General features: G+C 42.6%; 1 protein-coding gene across 3 annotated transcripts in view; it reads right to left on the bottom strand.

Moving 5' to 3' along the window:
• Positions 1-27,714, bottom strand: part of LOC147021012 (uncharacterized) — a 420,342-nt gene that overhangs the window by 390,523 nt on the left and 2,105 nt on the right. For 2 of the 3 annotated variants that reach the window (XR_015061308.1, XM_085893584.1), the window contains exon 2: positions 15,743-16,175. Coding sequence is in view for 1 of the 3 variants with exons in the window: in XM_085893584.1 (XP_085749710.1) it covers positions 15,743-16,163 (421 nt within the window). In the remaining 2 variants the exon portion in view is untranslated. Of the gene's footprint in view, positions 1-15,742; positions 16,176-16,283; positions 16,372-27,714 lie in introns of all 3 variants that reach the window. The other variant, XR_015061309.1, reaches the window with a different exon arrangement.

Raw genomic sequence — 27,714 nt, 5'->3', positions numbered from 1 at the left:
TCCAAGCCAATGCAGCTTGGTGGAAAGGGAATTGACAAGTATCCATTGGGCGAAGGGTTATCTTATTGCGTGGACAAATGGTGAAGACCGCTCATGCAGAACTGAAAAATGACGTAAAATCATACGTCATGAACGTGTTGTAAAGAAGAGGTTATCAAAAAAGAAAGAAAGGGAACCTGTTCTCGACCCACCTCCAACGCATCACAGAGTTTGATTCCCACCACACAAGGGGATGAGTTTATTTTCAATATGCATTTATGGAAATAACTGCCTGATGCAAGGTCAGGACAGGTATGGCAGTATGCGCCAGAGAAGCACGTCACTGAGTCCACTTTCCACCAGTACTCCAGGGGCCTCTGTCTGGCCATCCCCCAGGCAGATGCCTGGCCCATTCCCATCTCCTTGAGATTCCGATCAACCCGCTGCAACCACGAGGCATGTGGTCAGCCCATTGGCCTCCTCCACTCACGAGACTCCCTCGCTGAGAGAATCTGCTGAGCAGGATCAGCGTAAGGAAATCGAGCCACATGTCTATACAGCCGCAGCTGACGCTCACGGACTATGCAGGTAACAAATCGCATTTGAGTCTCGCTCAGCAACCGCTCATTGGACACAAAGTCTGACCAGCGATAACCAAGGATTCTACGAAGAGAACTGGCACCAAAGTAATCAAGTATCGTCTCAGATCCATATTCAGAGTCCAAGTCTCACATCCACAGAGCAAGACTGGAAGCAACAAGGACCGGAAGACGCAGACTTCCGTCCTCCCACACAGATACCGGCATCGCCACACCCCATGTTCCAGTGAATCCATGACTCTAAGGCCCGATCCAGACGTCCACTTACCTCTGGCTCACAGCCAGCAGAGACATGAATATCACTACCAAGGGAAGTGAATCTCTCCACGACCTCAGCATCCTCACCACAAACAGGACAGCAGCATGCAAGATGTCATTGAAAACCTGGATCTTAGTTTTGACCCAGGAAAACCAAAATAACAGCAGCGCCGACTCCTCATTTAGCACCTCGAGGGCGCCCAAAAGGATCTCCAGAGTCTCCGCAAAGATGTCTGCAACATTTGTGAAATCAAGGTCAGAGATCTTGACATTCCCAAATGATACACTGCAGCCTGATCTCTCAGACATCCTCCCCTGAATCGAGTCCATCCCAGTGCTGAAAAGTGTGGGGGCCAGGACACACCCCTGACTAACTCCAGTAACAACTGGAAATAAGTCAGAGATGGTACCACCACATCTCACAGCATTCTCAGTACCAGAGTAGAGTTCAGACGTCAGATTGGTGACACCCCACGAAGACCAAGAATCCTTCACAGGGCATCCCGATTCACTGAATCAAACACTTTACAGAGATCAACATAGGCTGCAAGCAGCCCCAACCAAAACTTTCGTCTGCGTTCGGTGAGGACCCAAAGAGCAAGGATATGGTCAATCATTGATTTCATTGGTATAAAGCCTGACTGCTCTGGACTCTGGTGCTCAAGCAGATGGTGGCGAACCCTATCAATAATTAACCGAGCAAAGTACGTGCCTGGCACTGAGAGCAGCATCACCCCTTGGTAGTTGTTGCAGTCTTGGCGATCACCCATCCCTTTGAAAGAGGGGCCTTGTCCCAATCTGGAGTCAGTTTGGATGATGCCTACGTTCCAGGCAGAGCACAGAACTGCATGCAATGACACGGGTGTGGCATTTTCACGAGCCTTGAGAAGTTCAGCATGGATGCCACAGATCCCTGGAGCTTTCCCCATTTCAACCGGTTGACCACACCCTGTGTTTCCACAAATGAAGGTGGACTACAGTTGAACTGTTAACAGGTCTGGCCACACAGTAACAAGCCTGGTGTTGGCTTAGTGGTTAGGGTGGCGGCATGGCATCCCAGGGACCTGAGTTCAAGCCGCGTTGGTCGCTGAATTAATTCACCAGGGTGGATGACTCAGCCTATAATCCTTCCGAAGTCGGCGAAATGAGTGCCAGTGTGTAATGGTGGAGGGACTGCATCAGCGACACAGTCTCTCTTCCAAGAAATGATAGCAACCCAGGCAGCCAAGCTGCCATGCTGAAGAAGAATAAGGGATTGTAACACCCCTGACGCATAACGCGACAGCTGGTGGATCAACCTGGTACAACCGCTCAAAGTAACCGGTCCAGTGGGCCTTCACTCCGGACTCCTCTGTCAAGAGCCAACCATCCTCCGCTATCACTGCAGTACATAAATGGATGGGCCTGGATGAACGCAAGACACAAATTCCCCAATAAGCAGCACGAGAATCATTTGACCACAGGTGATGCTCTCCCCCCTCACATCGGCCTCCTTGTCCACCCTCAGCGCACGTACAGTTTTACGCCTCAGCTCCCTGAACAGCTCAGCTCTGCCATTCAGCCTGGCCTTGCGACTCTGATCAATGGTATCCAGTGTCGCTTGAGAGAAAAAAAAATTATTCGCCCCATGGTGACTTACAAGATATCCACCGGCAACATCAAGGACGGTGGTCTTGACGGCACTCCACAACTCTTCAGGATCTCCCAAAGCATCGAGACCCCCCAAATCTCCACTTAGTCTCTTCGCAAAATCCTCAGCTGCCCTCTCATGCTTGAGCTTGGCAATATCCAGCCTCGGCTGGGATGGTGCCATTCTCCTAGATTTACGGTACAACAAGCCGGTGGTCAGTATTGAGGAACTGAGCACTCCGGTAAACCCTGCAGTTCTGGATCATCTTCCAGCACATGGTTAATCTCCTTTCCCACACCACCAGCATTGTAATACCAAGTCCATCAATGAACTTGTGGGCCCTGAAACCATGAACCAGCCACCCTAAGTCCATGACTTCTTGCAAAGTCAAGGAACGACGTGCTCTCCTGGTTCACAGTTCTAGACCCATGGGGAACTCATATACTTCACAACAGAACAACACACGTCTCATAACCATTCCTATCAGTTCCAGTCGATGCATTGAAATCCCCCAAGACTAGAAGTGTGTCTCATCTGGGGCACTGATCAACCACAGACTCGAGCGTAGCATATAATGCGTCCTTCATGGTGAGATCACTCACCTCAATCGGAGCAGATGTCGACACCAGGGAAATGACACCTAAGGAGTGATGAATCCTTCATCTCATAATTCGCTCTTTGACCGGTGTTACCTCAATTATCATTGGAGTCAGCTTATTGGACACAGCTTCAGCAACTCCTTGGGCATGGTAACCATCAGAGCGACCGGACCAATAGTAGGTGTAACCACATGCCATGATCTCACCACAATCCGGTCTCCAAACCTCAGAGAGTGCTGCAATACCGATGTCCAAACGCTTGAGCTCAGATGATAACAGAGACAGGTGATTATCCTCTCTTAGGGATAGGACAGTGATGGATATTTTCAGCTCCAGTAAGACGGTTGGTGAGCTGGCGACAGCTTCAGTTCCTTCCAGATCCTCACAGAACCTCAGCCCCTTGTAGCTTCTCACAGTGCCTCAACGTCTCACAGCCCCTTACAGCTGTCCGTTGGTTTTGACTCCTGGTGGCTCCTGATGGTGGGTGACACTTTGACCATCAATGCTGGTTCTGCTCAAGACCTGCACGTAGCGTACCTGATTCTTGGCATCAATGGTTCCTGGGGCGACGACGATTGGTGTTCAAGCCTGTTTGTGGGCGGGTGCACGGCAAGGCAGGGCGCTGGCAATGGACGAAGGCACGCTCACATTTCGGGACATTTTGTTTGGTGCAAGACGACACCTACCTTAGAAAGCGAGACGGGATTTCTTTCCCCAATGAATGATCTGCTGGGTACTCTTGTTAATGGTTAATTAACAATGCTGGGTCTTGTGGTTAATCGTTAAGTGAGGCACAGTGATCAGCACCTGCTCTTTGTCTGTTTTTCCATTAATGCCCGTATAATTCTTTATTTGCTCGAGATTATTTTAATCGAATTGAATTTACTTATTTTCCCCACAAAGAAATAAAAAGTTCTTCAGTTTATTTATTTATTTTCCTTGCTAATAAATTCCTTGTTGGCATTCCAACTTGTCCAAGCTCGTCCTTTCCTTCCATTGATCCAGCATTGTCTGAACCGAGATAGGTTAATCTGTTTGGTAATTACCTCCCAGTCTATCATAGTTGGCATGCACCAGCGGTAAATGCTCGGCTGCCCGAATTAAGATCTACTCAAGATAAGATTGGTGCTTTGCCGAGGTCGCGCTCCCCGTTCAGGATGCCACGTGGCCCCAAGTTAAACAGAAAATTAGACGGTGGACACTGGAACTCGTTGTTAACTGGTTGGTGTATGTGGTTGTATTGTTGTGGGCCGGGGTTCAGTGGCGATAAATGACCACCAGGTGGAGCAGTGGAGTCGTCTCCCACCGAACACCCGGAATTTAGGTCGGCACTCTCGGATAAGTCCAAAAGGTCACGGGTCCCTTAGCGGACCGTGGTCGCCAATATTTTGACGGCGTGGGGTAGGGTTAATTGTCCAATTGCAATATACCGAAGCACCCACGTCGTACAACGACTGGGGAAAACCACATCCTCGACCGGCTTTGTCCGAACCGAGTCGCTGTCACAGACTCGGATCTGGCGAAACCGAGCGGAAGCTACCAAAGCCGCGCCGGACCAAATGAACAATATACCGGCCCGAACGGCCTTACTAATTATCAATACGCACCATGCTCGGCCAATGGGAGAAAGCACATAAAACGAGCTGGTACACTTAACAGGGGTTTATTTACAACAATAATCTGGGAGGGAGACACAGAGCAGAGTTATCACAAATAAAAAAAATGTAATGAACAATAAACAAGGCACTTAACGATTCCACTTACAGACGGGGCCCAAGGGCCCAAGGGCCCACGGACACGGACACACACACACACGGACACACACACACACACGGACACACACACACACACGGACACACACACACACACGGACACACACACACACACACACACACACACACACACACACACACACACACACACACACACACACACACACACACACACACGACCCCGTGGGTCTTTATTCGGTGGAGCCAGGCGGGGGTACCTTCACGCCTCGTGCGGTCACACCAACTCCGAACCACCGCGGTGGGACTCGAACCCACGACCCGAAGTCCACGGTCCTCGTCTCTGGCAGCTCGGCCACCACCACGAGAATCCACAGCAAAGGGCCGCAGACGATGTCTGAGACAAAGCCACCACGACTGCAGACGCTAAGCAGTCGCCACGACCACGGTGAGCCACCGCAAAGGACTGCAGACCGCCCGAACCATGACCGTAGACCAAGCCAATCACCACAATCACTCCTCTTCTCTCTTGAGGTGGGAGCGGTTTCATTCCTCAGCGCTCGCCTCCTGATTGGACGTTCCATCGCACGATCCGTTGGCCGTTCCTCATTGGACAGGCCCACGGTAGGCGGGGCAACTCCCACCTTTCTGGGGCGGAGTCAGATCTGAGATGATGGAGGCTCCGCCCACGCCTTCAGCCAAAACACGTGGGCAATAGCGACCGGGTTGAGTGAGGGTGGTGTCGTTGTTGTTGTTGTTGTTGTATAAAAACTTAACTAAAAAATAAGTCAAAGCGCACACACGAAATTCCCATTAGACAGAAGGAGGGATTCTAACGAAAAACACATACTTATCGAAATAACTGAACTACGGGGACTGCTGTCTGTCTGTGTGTAAATGGCTTCCAAATCCGTTACAGTACAACAACCCACCGTTCCACGAAGTTAATTGTGAGCGGTGGCCACAGGTCGGGCTCTTCCGAAGGGAAATGGGGATTAACCCCCTCAAAATACACTCTGTACCCGTGTCTTTAACATTATATATATACACACACACACACACACACACACACACACACACACACACACACACACACACACACACACACACACACACACACACACACACACACACACACACACACACACACACACACACACACACACAATATATTTTGCATATATCCACTGGAGTTTACATTGACCAGTGAAGTACGACGCAAAACCACCTCTTGGTTTCCCTAATTTCCATTTTGTGTAATCTTTGAGAAATTGTTTTTGGATCACAAGACATGTTCAAGAAAGGGTGTGTAAAAGTGTGTGTTCAAGAAAAGCAAATGTACACTTGTGTTGAAGAACGTGTTCAAGATTTGTATTTTTCAATTTACCTCCACCACCGAAGGTGGACGGAGGTTGCGTTTTCACCCATATTTGTTGGGTAGTCGATGAGTCGAAATTTTTTTATTTATTTATTTATTTGAAACGAGCTGAAGTACCCGGGAAATTCGCCCTATTTTCCTCACGCTAGTTAGACTGAGGCATTAGTTGTATGGAGAAAATTGGGAAGGCTTCTTTTATTCCTCGACTTATGGAAGGAAGGCTTTATGCTGCCGAAATCCTCAGAGAGATCATAGTTGAAGGCGGCCTTGAGCCACTCAATGTTTCTAGCAGCAGTGGCAACTGTAGATGTCCTGCCAAAACCCGGACCTAGAAAGCTGGAACGCGAGTTTTGTGCTTCTCTCGCCCATCGGTGTGACGCTCTATTCGCAGTTAGGCGACGCGCTCTCTCTCTCTCCCTGCAGCCGACTCCGCTTGCCTGGCTCTTTCATGAGCAGATATATCAGCAGTAAGATGTCTGTGTCTGTCTGTCTGTATGTCTGTCTGTCTGTCTCTCCGCTTGCCTGGCTCTTTCATGAGCAGATCTATCAGCAGTTAGCTGTTGCCTTGCGCGTGCAGTTCGAGAATTCAAATAACAGGAGGAGAATGTGTATGTTTAAAAAGTCAACGAATACGAACATTTTGTATTTCAAAAAAACTCAAGCGTTTTTAACCATGAAGCCTTTTGTTACGATTAATATGCTGGCGCACTATTCGAAAACCATTTTTTTTTTAATATATATTTTTTCATTGTTATGGAAAGCCAGTTCGCGCATCCTGGAGCTGAATGTTAGGTCTTTATGTGTGTAAAGTTTCATCAAGATCGGTTCACTGGTCTAGGAGCTTATTCGTTACAAACAGACAGACAGACAAACAAACAGACAGGACTGCCATTTATATAGTAGATGAGCAGATATATCAGCAGTAAGACGTCTCCGTCTCTCTCTGTCTCTCTCTGTCTCTCTCTGTCTCTCTCGAGAGCAGATCGATCAGCAGTCAGCTGTTGCCGTGCACGTGCAGTTTGAGAATTCAAATAACAGGAGAATGTGTATGTTTGAAAAGTCAACGAATACGAACATTTTGTATTTCAAAAAACCCTAGCGTTTTTAACCATGAAGCCTTTTGTTATGATTAATACGCTGGCGCACTATTCGAAAGCCATTTTTTTTTTCTCATGGAAATTTTATTTATATATATATATATATATATATATATATTTTTTTTTTTTCATTTTTATGCAGAGCCTCTCAGCGCATCCTGGAGCTGAATATTAGTTCTATATATAGGTGTAAAGTTTCATCAAGATTGGTTCACTGGTCTAGGAGCTTATTCGTCACAAAAAAGACAGACAGAAGGACTGCCATTTATATAGTAGATTTGTTCTACCCTTATTATCAGTTTTTCCGTCGATATGTTTGTCTTGTCTGGTCTGTCTGGTCCAGTGCTTCGTTAAAACAATGGCGATTTTGATGAAACTTGGTGGGTAGGTTCATACCATGACCTAGTTGTGTGTGAATGAGAACCGTTGCTATGGCCACCACCGTTGCCTAGCAACGGGACTTTGAAATTTTTGAAAAATCATTAAAAAAAAATTTCCGAAAATCAAAAATCGGGCCACGAGCGGACTGTGGGCAGTACATTCAGCCATATTGTCAAAAAATTTCAGCCGGATCCGATGAAAACTGTCGGAGAAGATAGACTTTGAATGAACTCTGGTCGAAAACAATAAAAAACAAAGTTCGTTATATCTCAGAGACCCCTCCGTTGGACCCCTCCGTTGCCTAGCAAAGGCCGAAAAACCTCTAAATGTGGGGGTATTTTAACGAAAAAACAATCTGCAGCATTAACCCTTGAAGGTCGAATCATGAATTTTCTTGTGAATAATCCTCAGGTAATTCCCCATCGAACGGGCCCATCGGGTCAGGTTCCATTGGGAAGGTGACTACCCATGTCCGCCAACCGGCTTGTCTGTTTGTTGGGTCGTCGATGGAGTCGGAAAATTTTTTTTTCTTTTCAAAAAACCTTTTTTTGAGATTTGTTCTACCCTTATTATCAGTATTTAAAATGGCGATTTCAATTAATACAATGGCGATTTCGATGAAACTTGGTTGGTAGGATCATACCATGACCTAGTTGTGTGCAAATGAGAACCGTTGCTATGGACACCACCGTTGCCTAGCAACGGGACTTTGAAATTTTTGAAAAATCATAAAAAATTCGATAATCAAAAATCGGCCCTCGAGCAACTGTGGGCAGTACATTCAGCCATACTGTCAAACATTTCCAGCCGGATCCTGTGAAAACTGTCGGAGAAGAAAGACTTTGAATGAACCCTGGTCGAAATAAATAAAAAAACGAAGTTCGTTATATCTCAGAGACTATGAGTGAGATGTACATGAAACTGGTATGGTAGGTTCATGGTATGTCCTAGTTATGTGTGAGAAAGAACCGTTGCTATGGACCCCTCTGTTGCCGAGCAACGGCCGAAAAACCTCGAAATGTGGGGGTATTTTAACAAAAAAAACAATCTGCAGCATGAACCCTTGAAGGTAGAATCATGAATTTTCTTGTGCTTAATCCTCAGGTCATTCCCCATCGAACGGGCCCATCGCATCAGGTTCTATTGGGTAGTCGACTGCCCATGTCCGCCTACTGGCTTGTCTGAATGTCTGTGAGCAGAATACCTCAAAAAATTATGAATGGATTCAGACGAAACTTAGTCGACAGGTTTGGTGTATAACGAGGACAAATTGAGGAGATTTGCTGAACATCCAGATCTGGATACGAGAATTTCTAAAGTGATTCTTCACCATTGAGAGATGGGGACAAATCCGATTGTCCTGAACTTCCTCATGACAATTGATAGGAAAGTAGATGGGGTGGGGTGGGGAGTGGGGTGCAAGAGGGGGATACGAGATGAACTTTCCGGAGAGAGATAATGAGCGCATCATTTTCGTCACCAGGATTGAAAAACATTCCAAGTGTTTTACCGTCTTCTGATTTTGTCAAGGTCTGTGGAGACGGTATATGCTGCAGGCTATCTTTCTGAAGAATGAAGGATGCCACAACACAGGGTGAAGTTATCAGCAAATACACAAAAGAGGATTTTCCAGAGTCAGAGAGATCACTCATGAAGATCAGGAATAGGACTGGACCTCAAATACTGCTTTGGGGCACTCCAGCCAAAGCAGGGAGATGAGATGTTTCTTATGCAGCCTGTGGCAGCTGGTTGCATCATTTTTCAATGAGCGCAGCTGTGCCGCTGATGCACTGCCCACATTACCAGTTAGCTGGTACTCATTTTGCCGACCTCAGGATGACAGGCTGAGTCAACCCACTTCGTGTTACTTCAACAGTGGTCCAACGGCACAACAGGGGCTTGAACTCAAGACCCAATGATCTTCAGCCATCAACTTAAACGTGAAGCCAACAGCAAGCTGGAGAGGAGATGAAAGGATTCTGTTGAGTGTCACAGGTTGGACATCTGGAACGGAGGAGTCAGGAAGCCACGTGTGGCGTTGGCCATGGATGCCGTTAACAGAGAGTTTGGAGTAAGGCAGGATGCCAGACTGTATCAAAAGCACGAGACATGATCAGAGAGACGAGTGGTGTGGTAAAATGGTAAACGAGTGGTAAACAAACTACTTTCTGCAGGCGAATGATTAAAATGTGCTTTTAAACATGGAACATTTTGGAATTTAATGTGAATGAAACAGAACAAAAAAAAATGGAAAGCCTCATGAAAAGCAAATCCAACTGAGGGTAATCTCATCTCGAATCTGACATTGAGGGCCTGCATCCATTGCTGGTTGAGTCGAAGCAGCATACCCAAGGTGGAGTCACCTGGTCTGAAACCAAATTTGTGAACTGAGGTGAGGTTGTTTGATTTGGAAATTAGTCCAAGAGCATTAGGGTTTAACCTGGACATTTTTGGTAACAAGCTGATTTTTTCAGGAAAGGTCCAGGAATGTGTGTGAAATAACATACTAAAAGTCCTCATATCATGAATCCTCCTTGAGCGTTTTCCGCAATCCAAAATGGCGCCAAAGATGGTTGCAATTTCCTGTTTTTCTCATGACCCTGTGACTAAGTTACCTCAATATGCACTTTAAATCTCTAAATATATTATGTCTTGAGAAATAAGGAACTCATTCAGATACTTTGAAGTACAAAGGAAACAATAAAACCGCTGAAGTTCTTTCTGAAATTCAAATGGTGCTCAAAATGTCCGCCACTTATCAACACACTGCTGTTTTGCCTGTTTCAAGAGGCAAAGACATTCAAAACAAGATCATGCTAGAGATTCAAACCTCAAAAGTTTCAGATGAATCTTTACCTTACGCATGCACACACCTAGTTGCATCAGTCATTGTCTTCATCGTCGGATGCTGTATCTTCAATGTTGATGTCCTCTGAAGTTGGGGTAATATCATCGTCGGCATCTATAAGAGTTGGTGCTGTATTGTTGCAATTGAGACCACTGCATTTACTGCACATTGAGGTACAAAAGAGCCCAAGTTTCTTGCAGCTACATGTCATGCTTCTGCAACCATCTGGTTTACACCCACATGCCACCATGTTCAGCAAAGTGTCGGGTGCAACAGCAATGTCTGTTTCTACCGGGGTAAGAGTCCCGTCCTGAAATCGCCAGCCCCATTCTGTTGGAGATAAGGAGTTACCCATCCATTCCTGGACGGTAAGATAGGCGCGATATGAATGTTGCTTTGCTGCAGCACTAGTTGGAGGTAGACTTTCTAGCTGAAAGGATGAACTCAGGGAACTGCGACCGATTGCCCGTTTATATGCGATGTGACGGTAGTCATCAAGAGATTCAAAACTGCTGGCTCCATAAAGCTTAAGAATGAAGCCTTCCCCAGCTTTTTCCACCTCGTCATGGGTGCTTCCACTGTTTGTGAAGGTATCCAGCAAGTCGTAGTCCCGCTTCTTGTGCACCATGTTGAAAGCTTTACGCTTGCCCTGACGATAGATCGCAGAGACCGTGTCACATCCCGTCACAGCATGAAGAAACATCAAGTGATTTCTTGTGTTCCCTATGGCATTCTGAATCTCATGAATGTTGAAGACCGTGACAGGATTACTGCGGCATAGCATGTACACATCTGTGGAAGAGGTTGCCCGAGCAACTAGCATTACCAGTAAGTCTGTGTCCGTACCAACGACAGCAACTGGCACATGTTCTGACTCTGCCAGTGCTAGTGCTAGTGCTGTGGAGACAATCAGGGTGTCGGCGTCTGCTTCTGCCTGGACTTTTGGAAGAACTCAAGAGGTCTTATTGGTACTTGCATGCTTCAGCATCTCTTAAGATGTATTCTAATGAGTTCCTCATACTTCAAAACATATATGTAGACATTTAAAGTGTGTTTTGGGGAAACCTGCTTGCAAAGTTATGAGAAAAACAGAAGAGGCGGCCATTTTAGACGCCATCTTGGATTGCGGAAAACGCTCAAGGAGGATTTATGAGGACTTTTAGTATGTTATTCTAGACATATTCCTGGACCTATCCTGAAAAAATCAGCTTGTTACCAAAAATGTCCAGGTTAGGGCCTATTTTGACCTAATGCTCTTGGACTAAATCATGACTGTTGGCCAGTCAGAAAAGGGAAATTGGAAAACACCAAAGCAGTTGCTTCACACCTTGGCAAGGCCGAATAGAGTACTGCCTAGTACCCTGAGCGGTGTGGATGTTCCACTTTTGAATGATCATGTCGAAACATGCATTAATAAGCTGTGGGAAAACAGCAAACATGAAAGATGAGAGAGTTGATGAAAATAGAAAATAATGAAGGGTTACAATCACTGTATGCATGTTTTCAGTGGTTTGGTACGTCATGAAAAGTTGACAGGACGTTGAAAGAAATGAAGAGCTGGAAGGGTAGTGGCAAACTACCTAGTGCCAACCTTGCAAAGCAGCCAATGATATGCCTTCAGGCAGAGTATACGATCAATCAATCAACTTGAGCTGTTTCTCTGATATTTTTCCACTCACAATTGTTATCATCTCGAATTCACCAATCCCTTGATGGTGTGCAATTCCGGCGTGGATATCGGCCTCCATTTCTGTCTTTCACGTTTCTTCTTCCACTTTTTGAATTTATCAATTCTGTTTCTCAATACCGATGTGATTATTCTGCTTTCATGGTCTGTCAACCTCGAATGAAGCAATCAATGTGAACCTTTACTCGAGCATGACACTTCATTTTGCCTTGGTTTCTGTGATATGTATTGAGGTTGAATAAAGTCTGTCTGAAGATTCTGACGTGTAGGAAGAACAACAACAAAGAGCATCAACTAATATAATCTTCATTTTGCGTGCACAGAAAGACAGCTTGATTAGAAAACGAACACATTCCACATCATGCACAATTGGCACAGGTTCGGTGTGCCGTGCTCAATGGGCACAAAATGGCTTCCAAATGAAAGTTGTTGCGATTCCTTGCGCACAGGGACTCTATTGGAAACACCAACCTAACCTGTGTAACACTCCGTAACATTTGGATAAACACCCCCAACACTCTCCCCACCCACGGAAACCCTCAAGTAGTATGCCCATTGAAGAAAAAGCTTCTTCCTTTGAAACTTTTGAAATTGTATTGAAATGCTTCTCCTCCCTTGTTTATCTGGCATCAGCACCCAATGTGGTCTTCTTTTTCTTCTTCTTCTTCAACACAGGCACATTTTATAAACCAGTCTCTCATGGAAATGCTGCTTCTGTCATCCCTCCTCCAGTTGCTGCAGATCGACCTTTCTCTGTGCCTTGGACGAAAATGCTGTCCACCCATCCCACGATGTTCATCTCAGAAAGTTAAATGTGGGAATCTTGGGAAGTTGTTTGCAAAGGTTGTCTGCACACAACAAACAAATCCTGTTTACATTATTTTGTAGTCAAACCCCTCCGTGTCAGTGCTCTCCCAAACATCGACCACCAGCCCACGTCCTTCCACGTGTTACACTTCATGTCTCCTCTTTCTGCATACCCTTCACACCATCCTCTCCAAGCTCCCGCCAACTCACCCCCTCTCATCTCACCTCCCCACCCCATCCCAGATTCAACCAATCCTGCTCCATTCCACCCACAACTTCTCAGCCTCAGCCCACTCAAAACCTTCTCCCCTCTCCCTGACTGTGTGTCCCTCAAACATCTGAGACCTCCGCTCCATCTGTCAGATCTCCGAATCCAGGCTGCAAGTTACAGCGCAGACATGAAATGTTCAACAGAATCCTTTCTCTTACAGGATGTCCCTCACACTGTCCATGCCTATACGAGTGGTAAACAAACTACTTTCGGCAAACGGATAATTAAAATGTGCTAATAAACATGGAACATTTTGGAATTTAATGTGAATCAGAACAAAAAAAAGGAAAGCCTCATGGAAAGCAAATCCAACTGAGGGCAATCTCAGTTCCTTCCATAAAACTTGGAACAAATGCATCAGCCCTCAGGAGAGCCAGAAAACAACATTATTCAAATCTCAAGTCTGAACTCTCAAACCTCTCTCCCTCCTCCAAATCATGGTGGCATCCACAAAGTGTTTCTGGTGGATGTGCTCCCTCCATCCCGACCCGAACATCAAATGGCTGCTCAGCTGACATTGCACGTGAAAAGGCTGAATGTCTAAACTCCGTGTTTGCTTCTAAATCTTGTGTCCCAAACCCATCGCTTACTGTACCCACTTCACCCAGTCGCACCCAGCTGTTACTGGACTCTGTGTCCTTTTCTCTTGAAAAGGTGGAGAGCTTGCCATCAAACCTCGACTCAGATTCTGCAAAAGGTCCAGACAGCATCAGCCAACGTGTCTTCAAAACCTGCTCTGCTGCTCATACTCAACCACTCTCTCGGTTCTATTCACCCTCTCATTTGCTCAAGGTCATCTGCCATCTGCTTGCAAATCGGTTACTGCTCTGCATGAAAACGGTTATGGAATCCATCAGCAAGGTTATGGAATCCATCATCACTTCAGACATTAAATCCTTCCTCTTCTCCAATAAATTTGGTTTCAGACAAGGTCACTCCACCGTTGATACACTGCTTCTGCTCCCTCAACAATGGATGGAGATCCTCAATGCCAGACATGAAATCAGAGACATATCCCGAGACATGTGGCATGCTTTCAATACGGTCCGGCACCCTGCCCTACTCACCAAACTCTCTTCCTATAGTATTGAAGGCAATCTCCACTCATGGTTCGCAGACTTACTCTCCTGTCGCAGCCAATGTGTGGCCCGAAATGGAGTTCTCTCATCCCCTCTTCCTGTCCATGCTGGAGTTCCTCAATGTAGCGTTCTGCGCCCTGTTATTTTTCTGGTTTTCATCAATGCTCTGTCTGACTCGATCAAAATCCTCTTTATCTCTCTGGTGATGACTCCACCCTCGGCCATACCATGTTATCTCTCAGAGCAGCAAGCAGCAGCTTGTTCGCCCTCTGCAGATCTGGATAAAATCACAAACTGGTCAAACACGTGGAACACGTCTTTCAATCCTGACAAATCTCTCTCACTATGTCTCTCCGTAAGGACCGTCTGAACCCACCCCCACCAATCCACATTCTCAACAATCCTCTTGAAGAAGCCTTTTCATTCAAGCTTCTGCGTCTCACGAACTGCCACGATGCTTCCTTGTATTGGAAATCCACACTGCCAAACTGGCCTCCAAAGGCAGTCGTTGACTGGGCACCTCCGTTGTGCAAAGTCCTTCCCAGACCAGACAAAGTCCTTCAGTTTCACGCTGTGGAAGCCAAGTCATTGAGGATCATTGGTCTCTCCCACGGTGAGGCTGAGTCTTTGGGCCTCTCACTTACTCTCCCACAGGCAGGTGGTCTTTCTGTCTTGTATTGTCTTCTCTCTGGTCTCGCCCCCCTTGTTCTGTCTGTGATATGCCCCCCCGCCCCAATATATTTCCACAGAATGCTCAAGGTGTCCGCCAGCAACCCCCTTCTGGTAAAACTACCAAAATCATCAATCACTGCTCACCTTCCCTCTTTCATTCCACTTTTTTCTGCCTTTGGAACAAACTCCCATATTCTCTTCAATCCCACTCCTCCCTCCAGGTCTTCAAAAGAGCTGTTCACCATAACCGCCAATTTTCCCCATCCAAACCCACGATCTTTTCCACCCTGTTAATCCAACCTAAACCCACCTCCTTCAAACCAATTCCCTGCTTTCCTTCCCGAAAGTTCCCTGTCGTGCAAGATTCTGAAAGTCCCTGTGGTGTCCATCTCATTTACCACATGTTCGCCACACCTTCCCTCTCCCTTCCACAGCTCTCCAAATGTCTCTGTTCCCCACTGTTTTGTCCTTCCCTCTCCCGCCCCTCTTTTCTCCAGCTTGTCTCCACCTTGTTGTGCATTGTGTGTTCGCTCTCAAATGAGCTTCGACAATGCAAACAAAAAAAAAACAACAAACAACATTCACTGTGGATCGAGAATCTAAACGTTTTCAACACAAAATTGTTCCAAACGAGATTCCTAAAGTTAGAAGAAAGAAAAAAACCACATTCATGGTTGAACAACAAGGTATTTCTTGACATGCTCAGGTGTATAAAATAGTGACATACCAGACTTGGGTGTGAATCCATCATCCTGAACGTGGAGGTTGCAGACATCACCCAAACTGTTTTCCCAGACACCAGGAATATTTTCCAGCTGCACATTTTGGAATCCAATAAACTTTTTGCAGAAACTGGAAAGTTCTCGAACAACATTCTCCAAGTTGAGAAAAAGACTTCCCAACAGGGAAGAGCCTGCAAGCTGGACAACCTGCGGCTTCAAAAAAGATTCCACAAATTTACAGAAGTCAGCATACATTGCAAATTTAAATTTCTCTTTGGCGAGAGAGAGGAGCTCTGTTCGCAATGCATCAGTGTCTGTACAAGCTCGAAGAACCTTCCGATTCTCAATTCCAAGTTCATTGATCACTGCTTGGGCTGTTTCTGCTCTCAGACCTTGTGATTGGAGCCATTCCAAGAAGTTGTCCATTTCACCGATGACCTGCCAGGGACACAATGCTTATGTTAACAAAGGAAAGGTAAGACATGTTATTTTCTTTACTCTGTATTTGTTCCAATCAATGGAGGGTTTTGCAGTCAGTTTGTTCACCCCATGTGGGCTGTCAGGATGGACTTGAGGTAGACACACTTGACTCCGAGTTGTCCAGCTTGTATTTGAATCCAGACACGGCAAAAAACTGTGGTGTTTCACAGAGAGGGAAAGGGATCAATATGTGTGTGCCGTCCTTCAGATGAACGTTCAACTGGGCATTCTCTCTCACAGCATGAGTTGGTGGGCATTAAAGATCCCATGAAATCTTTCTCGAAGAGTAAGCGAGCTTTCACTGGCACGCTGGCCAAATTAAAAAGAATTTCTTGAATATACAGGGGGCAATACATTAGTGGCACAGCCACACTCGCAGCAATGATGCAACCAGCAGTCAAAACAAACAAAATGAAAGAACCAAAAATGAAAGTGCCACCCCACCACTCCCACCCTCATTATTGCTTCATCAATAAGCATATAATCAATGTCCACAGACAAAAAGGTAATGCATCAACAGTAACACCATGGCTGAACAAAACAAAGATAAAAATCAAACAGAAAAGCCATGGAAGGGAAGAACCTGTTATTCCTTTTCTTCTTTCTCATTTCCCTTTCATGGACACCCAGGAGGATTAAATACAAAACCTGCCAAAAGGGCAGAGGAGCTCCTTGTGAGCAAACAGCTATCCATATCTGGTGCCAACTGCATCTTCGGACGTTCTCCTGCAGGTCGTTACGTTTCCTTGGAGGTTGGTGGCAGTATTTGTACTCCGGCCACCACAAAACAAACTGTAGTGTGTGTTGTGGTGGTGCTGAAGTGTGAAACCATACGAGTCTCCTCAAGGTTAATCTGAGGCATCCCTTCGGTTGGATGCCTGGAATATCCTATCAGTAGGGTGAATATACTGATTCTGGCTCACTTTTCCCTATGTAAATGAATGAGGGATTTTCAGTGATTCCCTTTTTTTTTCCCTAAAAATAAACCCCCTTTTTATCCCAAGGTATATTTATTTGTCTCCCCTTTTAACCTGGAGGTTGAACCTCATTGAATTGAACACCTGAGGGTTGAACAGCTCACTCATTGAACCTATAAAGATTTGTTCATTCTCAAATTCCTTCAATAGTTTAATTTTCTTTGCACAATAATCCCCATCTAAAATATTGACAAACAAAACATTTGAATCTTTATATTTTTTAAGATACCCCTTTTGTGCCATTACGAAATGATAAGCTTCTCTTAATGATCTCATCTGACCACCTCCTGAGCCACAGGATATTTTTGTTAAACCCCTGCCCACTTTTCTTTAAGCCCCGCCCACTTTTCACGAGGTATTCCATAAGCCACGCCCACTTTCCTCTAAGCCCCAACCACTTTTCTGTGGATTTTTTTATAAGCCCCGCCCACTTTTGTCAAGCCCCGCCCACTTTTGATAAGCCCCGCCCACTTTTCATGAGGTTTTTTATAAACCACGCCCACTTTTCCTAAACCCCGCCTACTTTTGCTAAGCCCCACCTACTTTTGCTAAGCCCCACCTACTCTTACATCATTTCCAGTTCATCTCTGACTCACAAAGAAATCACAAGAAAATTCCAGCATGTTATGGTTTTGAAAAATTTGCCGAAAGAAGGCCTGCGTGAGCTTGCCCAGGGAATTTCCACAGGAAACCACACCCAACAGTCTTTCCCGATAAAAGCCTCATGCCCAGGGTCCATTTTAAACATTTTTTTGCTGGCAATGGTGTGCTGTGTGCTTGCCTGGAACTCTCAGACTTGTATGGAACTAAACCTTCAAGTTGATGAACTGGATTCAAACCTCTTATCTGTTGAGGTAAGATTTTTATTTTCCTATTTTCAAACTTTGATTGAAGCATACTCATTTAATAATGAAATAACTTAATTAATACATTATTATTTTCTCTCACAGGAAATTGTATGTGAAATACGAAATGAAAATACTGCTTTTGCTACAACTTGGGGCGAAATTGTTGGCTTGGTTGAAGACCTTATGAGCGACCAAGACCCACAGAACGAGTTCGTCCTTGATGATCCAACCAAAGAGTTATACCTTGGAGACCAGCAAAGTCCTGAAAAAGAGTTTTGCAACAATAGTACTCATTGTGAGTTATCAAGACAATACCCCCTGAACAAGTTATACCTTGATGAGCCAGAATACAAGTTTTACCTTGGAGACTCACAATTTTCAGACATTTTGAAAAATGGAGTTTTCCTTGATGATCCACAGTTATACTATGTGAGATCTATCACTGAAACCCATAAAAATTGGAAAAAAAATGGAGATTTCCTTGATGATCCACAGTTATACTATGTGAGATCTATCACTGAAACCCATCAAAATTGGAAAAATGGAGATTTTCTTGATGATCCACAGTTATACTATGTGAGATCTATCACTGAAACCCATAAAAATTGGAAAAATGGAGTTTTCCTTGATGATCCACAGTTATACTATGTGAGATCTATCACTGAAACCCACTATATTTCTGGAAATTGTGATTCTACCTTGGATAGATGGTTATATTTTTGGAGACTTGAAATGTGGGTTCTGGCTAGATAACTCACAATGTGATACATATCTTGGAATCTCAACAGGAATGTGGTTATACCTTGGAGACTTGGAAAGTTGGGTTTATTTTGAAGACTTGAAATGCGACCACTCTTTGGGATCTAAACCTATCAAGAAAGTTCTTACTCCCTCTTTCTACGTCATCAAACCTGAAAGCCTTAAAAGACAGAATTGGAAGAAGAGAAAAAAACATAAAAAATATACATTGTTCGTTCTGGAAAGAAAGTGCAGGCTTACTCCCCCTTTCTACGTCATCAAACCTGAAAGCCTTAAAAGACAGAATTGGAAGAAGAAGAAAAAAAAAAAAAGGAAAAAATATATATATAGGTGGAAATCTCATTTTGAAAAAGACATTGTGTTGGGCGAGGATTGAGTTGGGGTTGAGATTTTGAATGTGAGGGTTGGGGTTGAGATTTTGAATGTGAGGGTTGGGACACACACACACACACACACACACACACACACACACACACACACACACACACACACACACACACACACACACACACACACACACACACACACACACACACACACACACACACAAAAGTTAAGCCTTGACTATTCAGTTGAGGATTCTGTGTTTGGGGTTCACATATCTAAGAACGTCCCCCTTGACACACATTATATACTGTAATACACCTCGGACTTGTCCCTCTAGTGTCCACAAAGGTGTATAGTAGGAGGGAGTGAAGGGACAACCCATTGCTCCCATGGGTATTATCTGCTTAGTTTTGTCTTTTGTAATTCCTGTGAATAAAATGAACCTAAAATTTCTTCCCCTTCCAAATCATATATCTTATAAGTCCAAGGAACCGTATCTATTACATCAACAATTTAAAAAAGCTCTTTCGTCCATCGTTTAGTAAAAGCCTTTTCAAAATGAGATTTCCACCTATATATTCTTACGATATCACCAACTTTGAACTTAGGTTTTCTGACATTAATCTCTTTTTCATATTTTAATTTTGTAAATGTTTCTGATGGTTTCATATTTGTTGACGTGTGAATCGTGTCATTATACTTATCCACAATATCCTGAATAAAAGATGACCATTGTTATGAACCGAGTTGTGTGAATTTTTTATATAGTCTCTCTTTTAAGGTACGATTAAAACGTTCAACAACAACTGCCTTCCCTTCATTAAAGGTACTGTATAATGTAATACTGTTATTTTTTTAGAAAATTCATAAATGTCTTGTTATAAAACTCTCTACCCTCATCAGTCCACAATTTTTTTAGGTTTTCTCTTACTTTTATTAAATATCTGTTGAAAAGCTAACATAAGAGTATTACCTGTTTTGTTTTTTAAAGGGACAACCCACGCATATCTACTCCTCAAATCAATAACGGTTAAAGCATACTTGTACCCCTTATCATTATTGAGTTCAATCGAATCAACAGACCAGATATAATCAACTTCCTTGGAATAAACTTTCCTTCTCTGAAACTTTGTGAATATTGGTTTATGTAATTCATCAGCTAATTGCTCTTCAGTCTTAATGGCATCATTAGAGCCTATAAGTTTTTTGAATTTCCAAGTCCAAGTTTCAATTTAGCACTGATCATCTTCTTCACAATGAACCGATCAACTTTTTCTCTCAAGGTTGGATTTTGTATCAGAGACAAATTATACAACATTTCTCCATCGGCTTCATGCTTTTCTTCCAACGTTGTGGTATTCCCATAATCAATATCGTGTCTCATGCACACTTCATCAACTCTATTGATGGGCTCACTCCAGGATTTAGGATTGTCTGCCTCATCTAATCTTTTATCCAAGTTTGTGCCTGGACCACAGAAAGAATACCCTGGTAGATGTAATTCCCCTGGTATTCCAGTAGTTGTAAATTTACTTCCTGATAAAAACTTTTGAATATCTCCTCCGAGTTTGTGTTTGGAGATAAATTGATTTTTTTTTGAACAACACACCGAACATATACCTTTTTGTATAACCCTGTTATTTTTACTTTTAATATATGAAATATTTTTGGTATTAGTTTTCTTTTTACATTTGAGACAATAACTCATTTATTTATAAGAAAAATTCCTGCAGAGTGCAAAAACCTTTTTCGTTTCCAACATGCACATTTGAATCTTAATTTTTAAAACATGAAGAATCCTTAGAAATGCCTTCACTCTCTCCTCCATTTATTTAAGAAAAAAAAAATGAAAAACTTGAATTAAAATACATATCTTGTCGATGTCAATAGTCTTGTCGAAAGTATTGCAAATAGACTTGTCAATTCTTTGTTTTCCTCCTCGGTGGGTTGAGTTATTTTCTGTAATACCCTTAATCTTGTTTGAATCTCACTGGTTTCCATATTTTGATATTTATTCATCCACTCTCTTTCCTCCCTCTCCTCCTTCTCTCTCTTCTCCTTTTCCGCCTTCTCTTTCTTCTCCCTCTCCTCCTTCTCCTTTTCCTCCTCTTCCCTCTCTTCTTCAACTCCTTCCTCATCCCTTATTATCCTTGAATCGCTTACACCCCATAGAATATCATACATATATTCATCAGGATTTCTTGTTATTCCTGTATCTAAAATATTTTTTTTTTACAACCGGAAACCAATAAAATTTCTTTTGAATTTCTAAAAGAGCCTTACCTTTTCTTAACTTTATAATTTTTTCATTATTTAACATTCTAATTAAATCTAAAGTTGTTGGTTTATCAACATCAGCATAATGCCAATCTTTTATTGAAAATACCTCATTCTTATGTTGTAGAACATATTTATTAAAATACCGAATACCCTTTTCTTGAAGGTATGCTTGAACACAGAAATGATAATTTTCTTGAAGCCTTCTTGCTGTCATTTATGTATTAGAAATATATGTTAGAATAATATTATGGCACGAAACACCTCCCCATCTTCCCATAGTTAAATCATTTTGTATTTCCTTACTTATTATATATAATCCTGTTTTTTCTGTTTTCATGAGATAAACAAGGGCAAAACCATTATTATATTGTTGTGGTTACCAGATTCGCAAACCACCATTCAGGTCCCTTAGGTGAGGTATCTCGGTAAGTGCATGTGTAGTTAGGCCCAAACCCGTTGTCTAGTGGGAATACATGTCATTTATACGTGCTGCGACTCTTCAGGATAGCCGTTTTTCTTTTACTATCTTTATTTTGGACCAACCGCCATGATCACAACCACAACATCAACCACCAACCACAACGCCGCTTCACCACAACCGCCACGACCTTCCCGTCACACCTCGCAACCGTAGCATCGCCACCGTTCTTGCCCCGCTGTGGGTACCGGTGTTGGACTCATGCAGAACGCGCGTCGAACAGCGTGTACAAAATCACGGATTTTGTGCTTCAAAAACGGATCAAAAACGACACACGCCCACTTTTTGCCGTCCAATCGGTGAGCGAGGGCGGGTGGCCCCGCCCCCAGGGCGATCGATATATGCAAATTTGTGGATCAAAAAGCCTTCACGCCCACTTTTTCTCGGGCCAATGGGGAGCGAGGTGAAAGGTCAAAGGGAGGGGGTCAAAGGCGAAGTTACGGGGGGATAAAAGGACGGTGTTCGTCAGTCAGAAAAAGGAGAACGAGAAGGAGAACGAGAACGAGAACGAGAAGGAGAACGAGAACGAAGAAGGAGAACGAGAACGAGAAGGAGAACGAGAACGAGAAGGAGTCGGAACGGAGGGGACGAGTGTGGAAGTCTGGAGCCCGAAGCCTGCAGTGGCTGGAGAAGCTGAAGAGAGTCGGACGAGGGGGTGCTCGCGTCGGTGCCAGGAGCTGCACGCCCGAGGGAGGCCGGCAGCGCGACCTGGCCGAGGTGGAGACGCACACCAGGGATAATAAAGATCCTCTATACCCCGAGCATCAGCAACCCCCTCCTGTTTCCCCCCGCGCTGAGATAGTGCGACCAAGGGGGCCCCGTTCCCACCCCCTACCAGACACCGTCCACGAGGCCCGCGGGTTGCGGGGCCATCGCCGCTCCGCGTCTCATCACCAGACGGGTAGGCGCGACCCGGTCTCGGCCTCAGGCCCGCCTCATTCTTGAGGTATTTCTTTTCCTTGGTTTTGGGTATGTGTTGTCGGCGCCGTCTGTGAAGTAGAATTGTATAAGTGTTGCCGTGTGCTCGGTAGTCGGTATTAGCTCTGCATTGTGTCTTCGCTTTTATATTTGCTTTTTGTGTAAATGGAATTGTGTTTTCTTTTTTTTGTGTGCTTTTGGTGGAATTGTATTTGTGTGCTTCCCGTGTGCCGCGAATAAATGTGCTTTATTGTTGAACTGTTCTCCCGCTTCGCTTCGTCTTTTCCCCCATTGAACCCTCATCTTGCTTCACGTAAAGGGTTGGTAGTGGGCTGAATACGCCCGATAATTAATCGAACCGTCGAGGTCGATGATAACACCGCTCGGTTATTCTGATAGTACGGAACGGGTCGCTTAAGTGGCCCGTGTCCGAAGTCGACCTGCGGCGAGGTGCGATCGCCCGGTCTACCCTCCGCGTGGGTACTTAGGTAGGACGAATTTGGCGAGCAACCCTATCCCACGCGGGGGCTGATTGGCTCGATCGCGGTGAGACCGAAAGGTCCACCCGTGACTGGTTCCCGGCGTTAGTCCGAGAGGGTCACGACTGGATTGTCCGTCCGGTGGGCGACGTGCCGCGATTCGAGTTACGTGGCCGTCAGCACGCCGGCGGGCGCGAAATCCGCAACAATATTTACCCTTATTAAATTCTTTTATTTGTTGTTTACTAATCGTGGCACCACAAAACTCATTCTCGATACCAAGTGGATAATATTCTTCCTTACGAGACTGATTTAATTGTTCCAGGTCTTCGAGGTTAATTTTAAATGACCAATTATACCCTAAATCATTCATATCATACCCCCATTGTTCTATTCTCATACAAACGATACGCCCTTCTTTATAAAAATTTATTTTAATTCGAACTGTGAATTCTGTATGACCTGGAGATAATATCAACACTTCTGTATCTTTGGAATACACAGCCGTTTTATTTAAGTATATATATATATATATATATATATATATATGTATGTATGTATATATATATATATATATATATATATATATATATATATATATATATATATATATATATATATATATATATATATTGTGATAAATCGCTTAATCTCACCAAGCCATTCGCGTCAGTCGGGCTTGGATAATTTTTTAATTTATAAGCATTTTTCATGTTAATATTTTTGGTTATATTATATTTATGTCGTTCAGCCTGTGCCTTTGTGTAATAATTTGATAAATCAATATCCAGTTCTTGAGATACACCAAAGATAGAACCATCTTTGCCAACATAAGTCATTTATATTAGATTAAAAATAATATCATAAAATTTTTTATTTTTGTTGAGTTGAAATAACACATATAGACATAATTGACCACAACACTTGGAATTTAATTATTGGACTTGAAATGTTTGATAAACACCATTCTGTAAGAATTTTATGACTTCAACAGGTGGTGGAAGACCAAAACTATCAAAATAATATTTGTCTTGACTATTAAAAATACAAACCCAATGAGAACCGTTCCCATTATTATCTTCTAAGTTCATAATAATATTCTTTGTATGTTTCGGCACATTTGTTAATTCATCTCTCATACAAATAACCACATTATGAATTTTTAATTTCTTACAATATTTAACAAGTTGTAAATTTGATGTTGTATTCTTTCCAAATTCTTTCAACCACTCATCAATGCTCATTTATTTATTAGAAAGATATAATCCATTACCTCTTTTCATTAATTTTACACCTGCTTGTGCTATAGAAGAAAGCATATCTCCAACTAACAATCTCGCTTTATCAGGCAGACCTTCAAGTTTTTCAGCAAAATCTACAATTACACCACTTCCACTAATTTGTTTCTCCAACTCTTTGTTATGTCTTTCCAATTCTTTTTGAGCCTGGAGTTGAGCCTTCCTTTCGTTGGCAGTTTTCACCGCTGTTGAAATACCGCCCGTCAATGCTCCAACCGCACTTAAACCAGCAAATAAAGGAATTAGAAATGGGAGAAATCCTCCACTCGTCTCTCTTATTGAATATTTTTTCAACATTGGTTTTGTCATTTTAATTTTAAGTGAGCCAGTGTCATTCAAGATTTTAACCTGTTCTCTTGTGAGCAAAACATCAATTCTTACTGCTCCTTTTCTCTGAATTGTATTAACATTAATCGTACAAGGCTTTTGATTTTGAACACAAGATGATAGTTTATGAAGATTGATTTGATTAACATATACCCCAGTTGGTACTTTGCCACTCATTTATTTAACAAAAAATTATGTGAGACTAATCATCACACCATTATCTGTATTAATCTGCAATTCTGTTTCTTCCAAAAGCAAACAATATGTATCAACTTCTTCACTCTCTCCTCTTTCAATGTATAGGGAAGTATCCACTCGATTAGACTTTAAAGTTTCCTTTTGAGCGCTCAGGTCAAATGCATAGATTGTATAAAAACTTTTAAATGCTGTCATATCCAAAATAGGTTCTTTATTTCCATTACTTTCACACACCTTTTGGTAAGACTTGTATGCTTCAGCAAAATCATTTTTTTCCCAATTAATTTCCAATCTATCTCGTGGATAAAATGTTCCATCTAGAGAAACGCGAAGTTGTTTCACCTTAGCATTATCACTCAATGCATTATTCTTATCAGTCGCAGTATCACCATCTGGCTTTTTAAAAATGATCCACAGATATCGTGGCTTTCCTTCCAGAAGACCTAAATTCCACGTGTAAGTAGTTTGATTGAGTTTAACGTGTTGACATCTTCTTTTGAGGTATGATACACTGAGTGGTTTCTTTGAGTTAAGTCTTCGATTCAGCATCTCTTCTGTTTTAAGATTAGGAGTATATTCACTGATATACCAACTCATCTCCTCAATTACAAATTTATTCTGATCACTAAAAGCATTACCAACACCAAAAATCAATCGATTTTCATTATCATTCCTCTGTAATTGAAATCTATTTTAAGACCATACAGAACTTTATCATGATCACAAAATCCAAATATACCTTTAAGAGGAACTGCCACAGTAAAACTATTTTCTGCTTTTGTATCATCATTATACATCCCTTTCCTTTGAGTATATCCAGGGTCTGTGTTTGTTCCCGTTGACATATCAGGAATAAAACCTTCGACAGACCCCTTTCCCATTCTATCACTGAATGTATAGAGTGTAAATTTCATCATTTCAGATACAGCAGAGACATAATCAACCGCTTCAACTTCTTGTGTTCCAATATACAAACGCACACTATCAAACATTTTCCAGAAGAAATCATTTACAAGTGTAGCGTTTGTGTTATTCCCAGCTTTAGTGAATTTAAATTTACACAACAAGAAACTTTCGGAGAGATTCAAATAGGTTTGTTGATTATTTATTTCAAAACTTTTGTACCATTCGTATTCCAGTCTGTTCCAGTTATTGCATCTACCTTGAAGTAATCTTCTTTTTTAGTGGAGTTTGAGATAATAATAGTATCATCCAAATCATAGATACTATCAATTGCTTCCATACTTGTATTTATTTAGGAAAAAAGATGTTAAAACTTTTGAAACCCTGATCCAAGTATTTGAATTATTTTCTGTCGTTCTTGGGGGGACAACTGAGTTTTGCTTTTCTTAATTCCTTTTATTGCTTGTAATTTATGAGATTCCTTCTGAACATCTTTTATACTCTTTACAGCACCTGCTACATTTCCCACAGCAGAAGCAGTTGAACCAATTAGATCTTTATGTTTAAGAATAGTTGAACCAATACCCATTAGAGTATCAATTATACCATCTCCTCTAAATTGATGTCCAACACCCCTTTGTCTCTTAGGTTTATAGTATCCTCTACCAAGATACATACCTTCACCCTTGTAGTATGAGGAAAGGAACATCCCATCCCCTGTAATTATTTTATATTTTCCCAACTCGTGTTTCCTCACAATAACCATCGTATTTATTTCTTGGAAAACTTCACGTAGGTGAATTCTGATGGATATAACTTCTCCATTAAAAGAAATCACACGATTATCTTGGTCGGTTATCCTAAAATTTACTCTGTGTATGGTTTTTCCTGACACAGGTAGATCAACCAAATTTTTGGGTTCCATATTGAATTTATAACCAATTGGGGTTGAGTATGCGCTGAATGAAAATATTGTATTTGTTTTTTTTCCATCATTATAAGCACCATCAATCAAATCACAGTGAATTAACACCGAATTTATTCCTGAGGATATTTGAATGACATTATCACTGTAAAACGTCCCATTAGTTTCAATCTTTTTTGAGGAGAAACCCAATAACTCTCTAAATGAATTATCAATTGTGAAATCAACCTTGTAGTTATTTTTAACTTTAATCGTTGATTTTGAAGTATGTTTTTGAATGTTTATAACAATATTTTTTGGTTCATCACCCTGTTCTTTCATAAGACGAGCAATTTCGGAAGATATTTGAGAAATCTCGTATGCTCCGGGTGAGACTTTTGTTATCGGGTTATCGGATATCCGGGTTATCCTTTTGTATCCACTTCCCGAATTATAACTAAACTTGTCATTTTTCTCGGTTATATTAAATGAGGTATTATAAGTTTCCATGGACAATAAAGATGCCTCATATTCTTTTGTTGTGTCAAGTTGTAGTGGGTATGGGAATGAAGATGTGTGGTCGCTTGTTGTGAAATTGAAACTAAGGATTGTGCTTCTCATCTTATTTAATATGAGATAAAATGTCTTTATATTGATATTTATTAATTATTTTCATGTTCATCAACTGGTCTAAAATGGCTGATGCTTCGTTAAAACAATTGTTATTTCCAGCCTTCTTACTGCCTAACAACAATAACAGTCTATTAACTAATTGCGATGGGTCATTTGGAAGAAAACTAA

This window comes from Eptatretus burgeri, chromosome 8 (genome assembly GCF_056783735.1).
Source record: "Eptatretus burgeri isolate ZD-2024b chromosome 8, Ebu_testis_v1, whole genome shotgun sequence".
In the NCBI taxonomy this organism is placed as follows: domain Eukaryota; kingdom Metazoa; phylum Chordata; class Myxini; order Myxiniformes; family Myxinidae; genus Eptatretus; species Eptatretus burgeri.
This window is presented reverse-complemented; position numbering and strand designations above follow the sequence as displayed.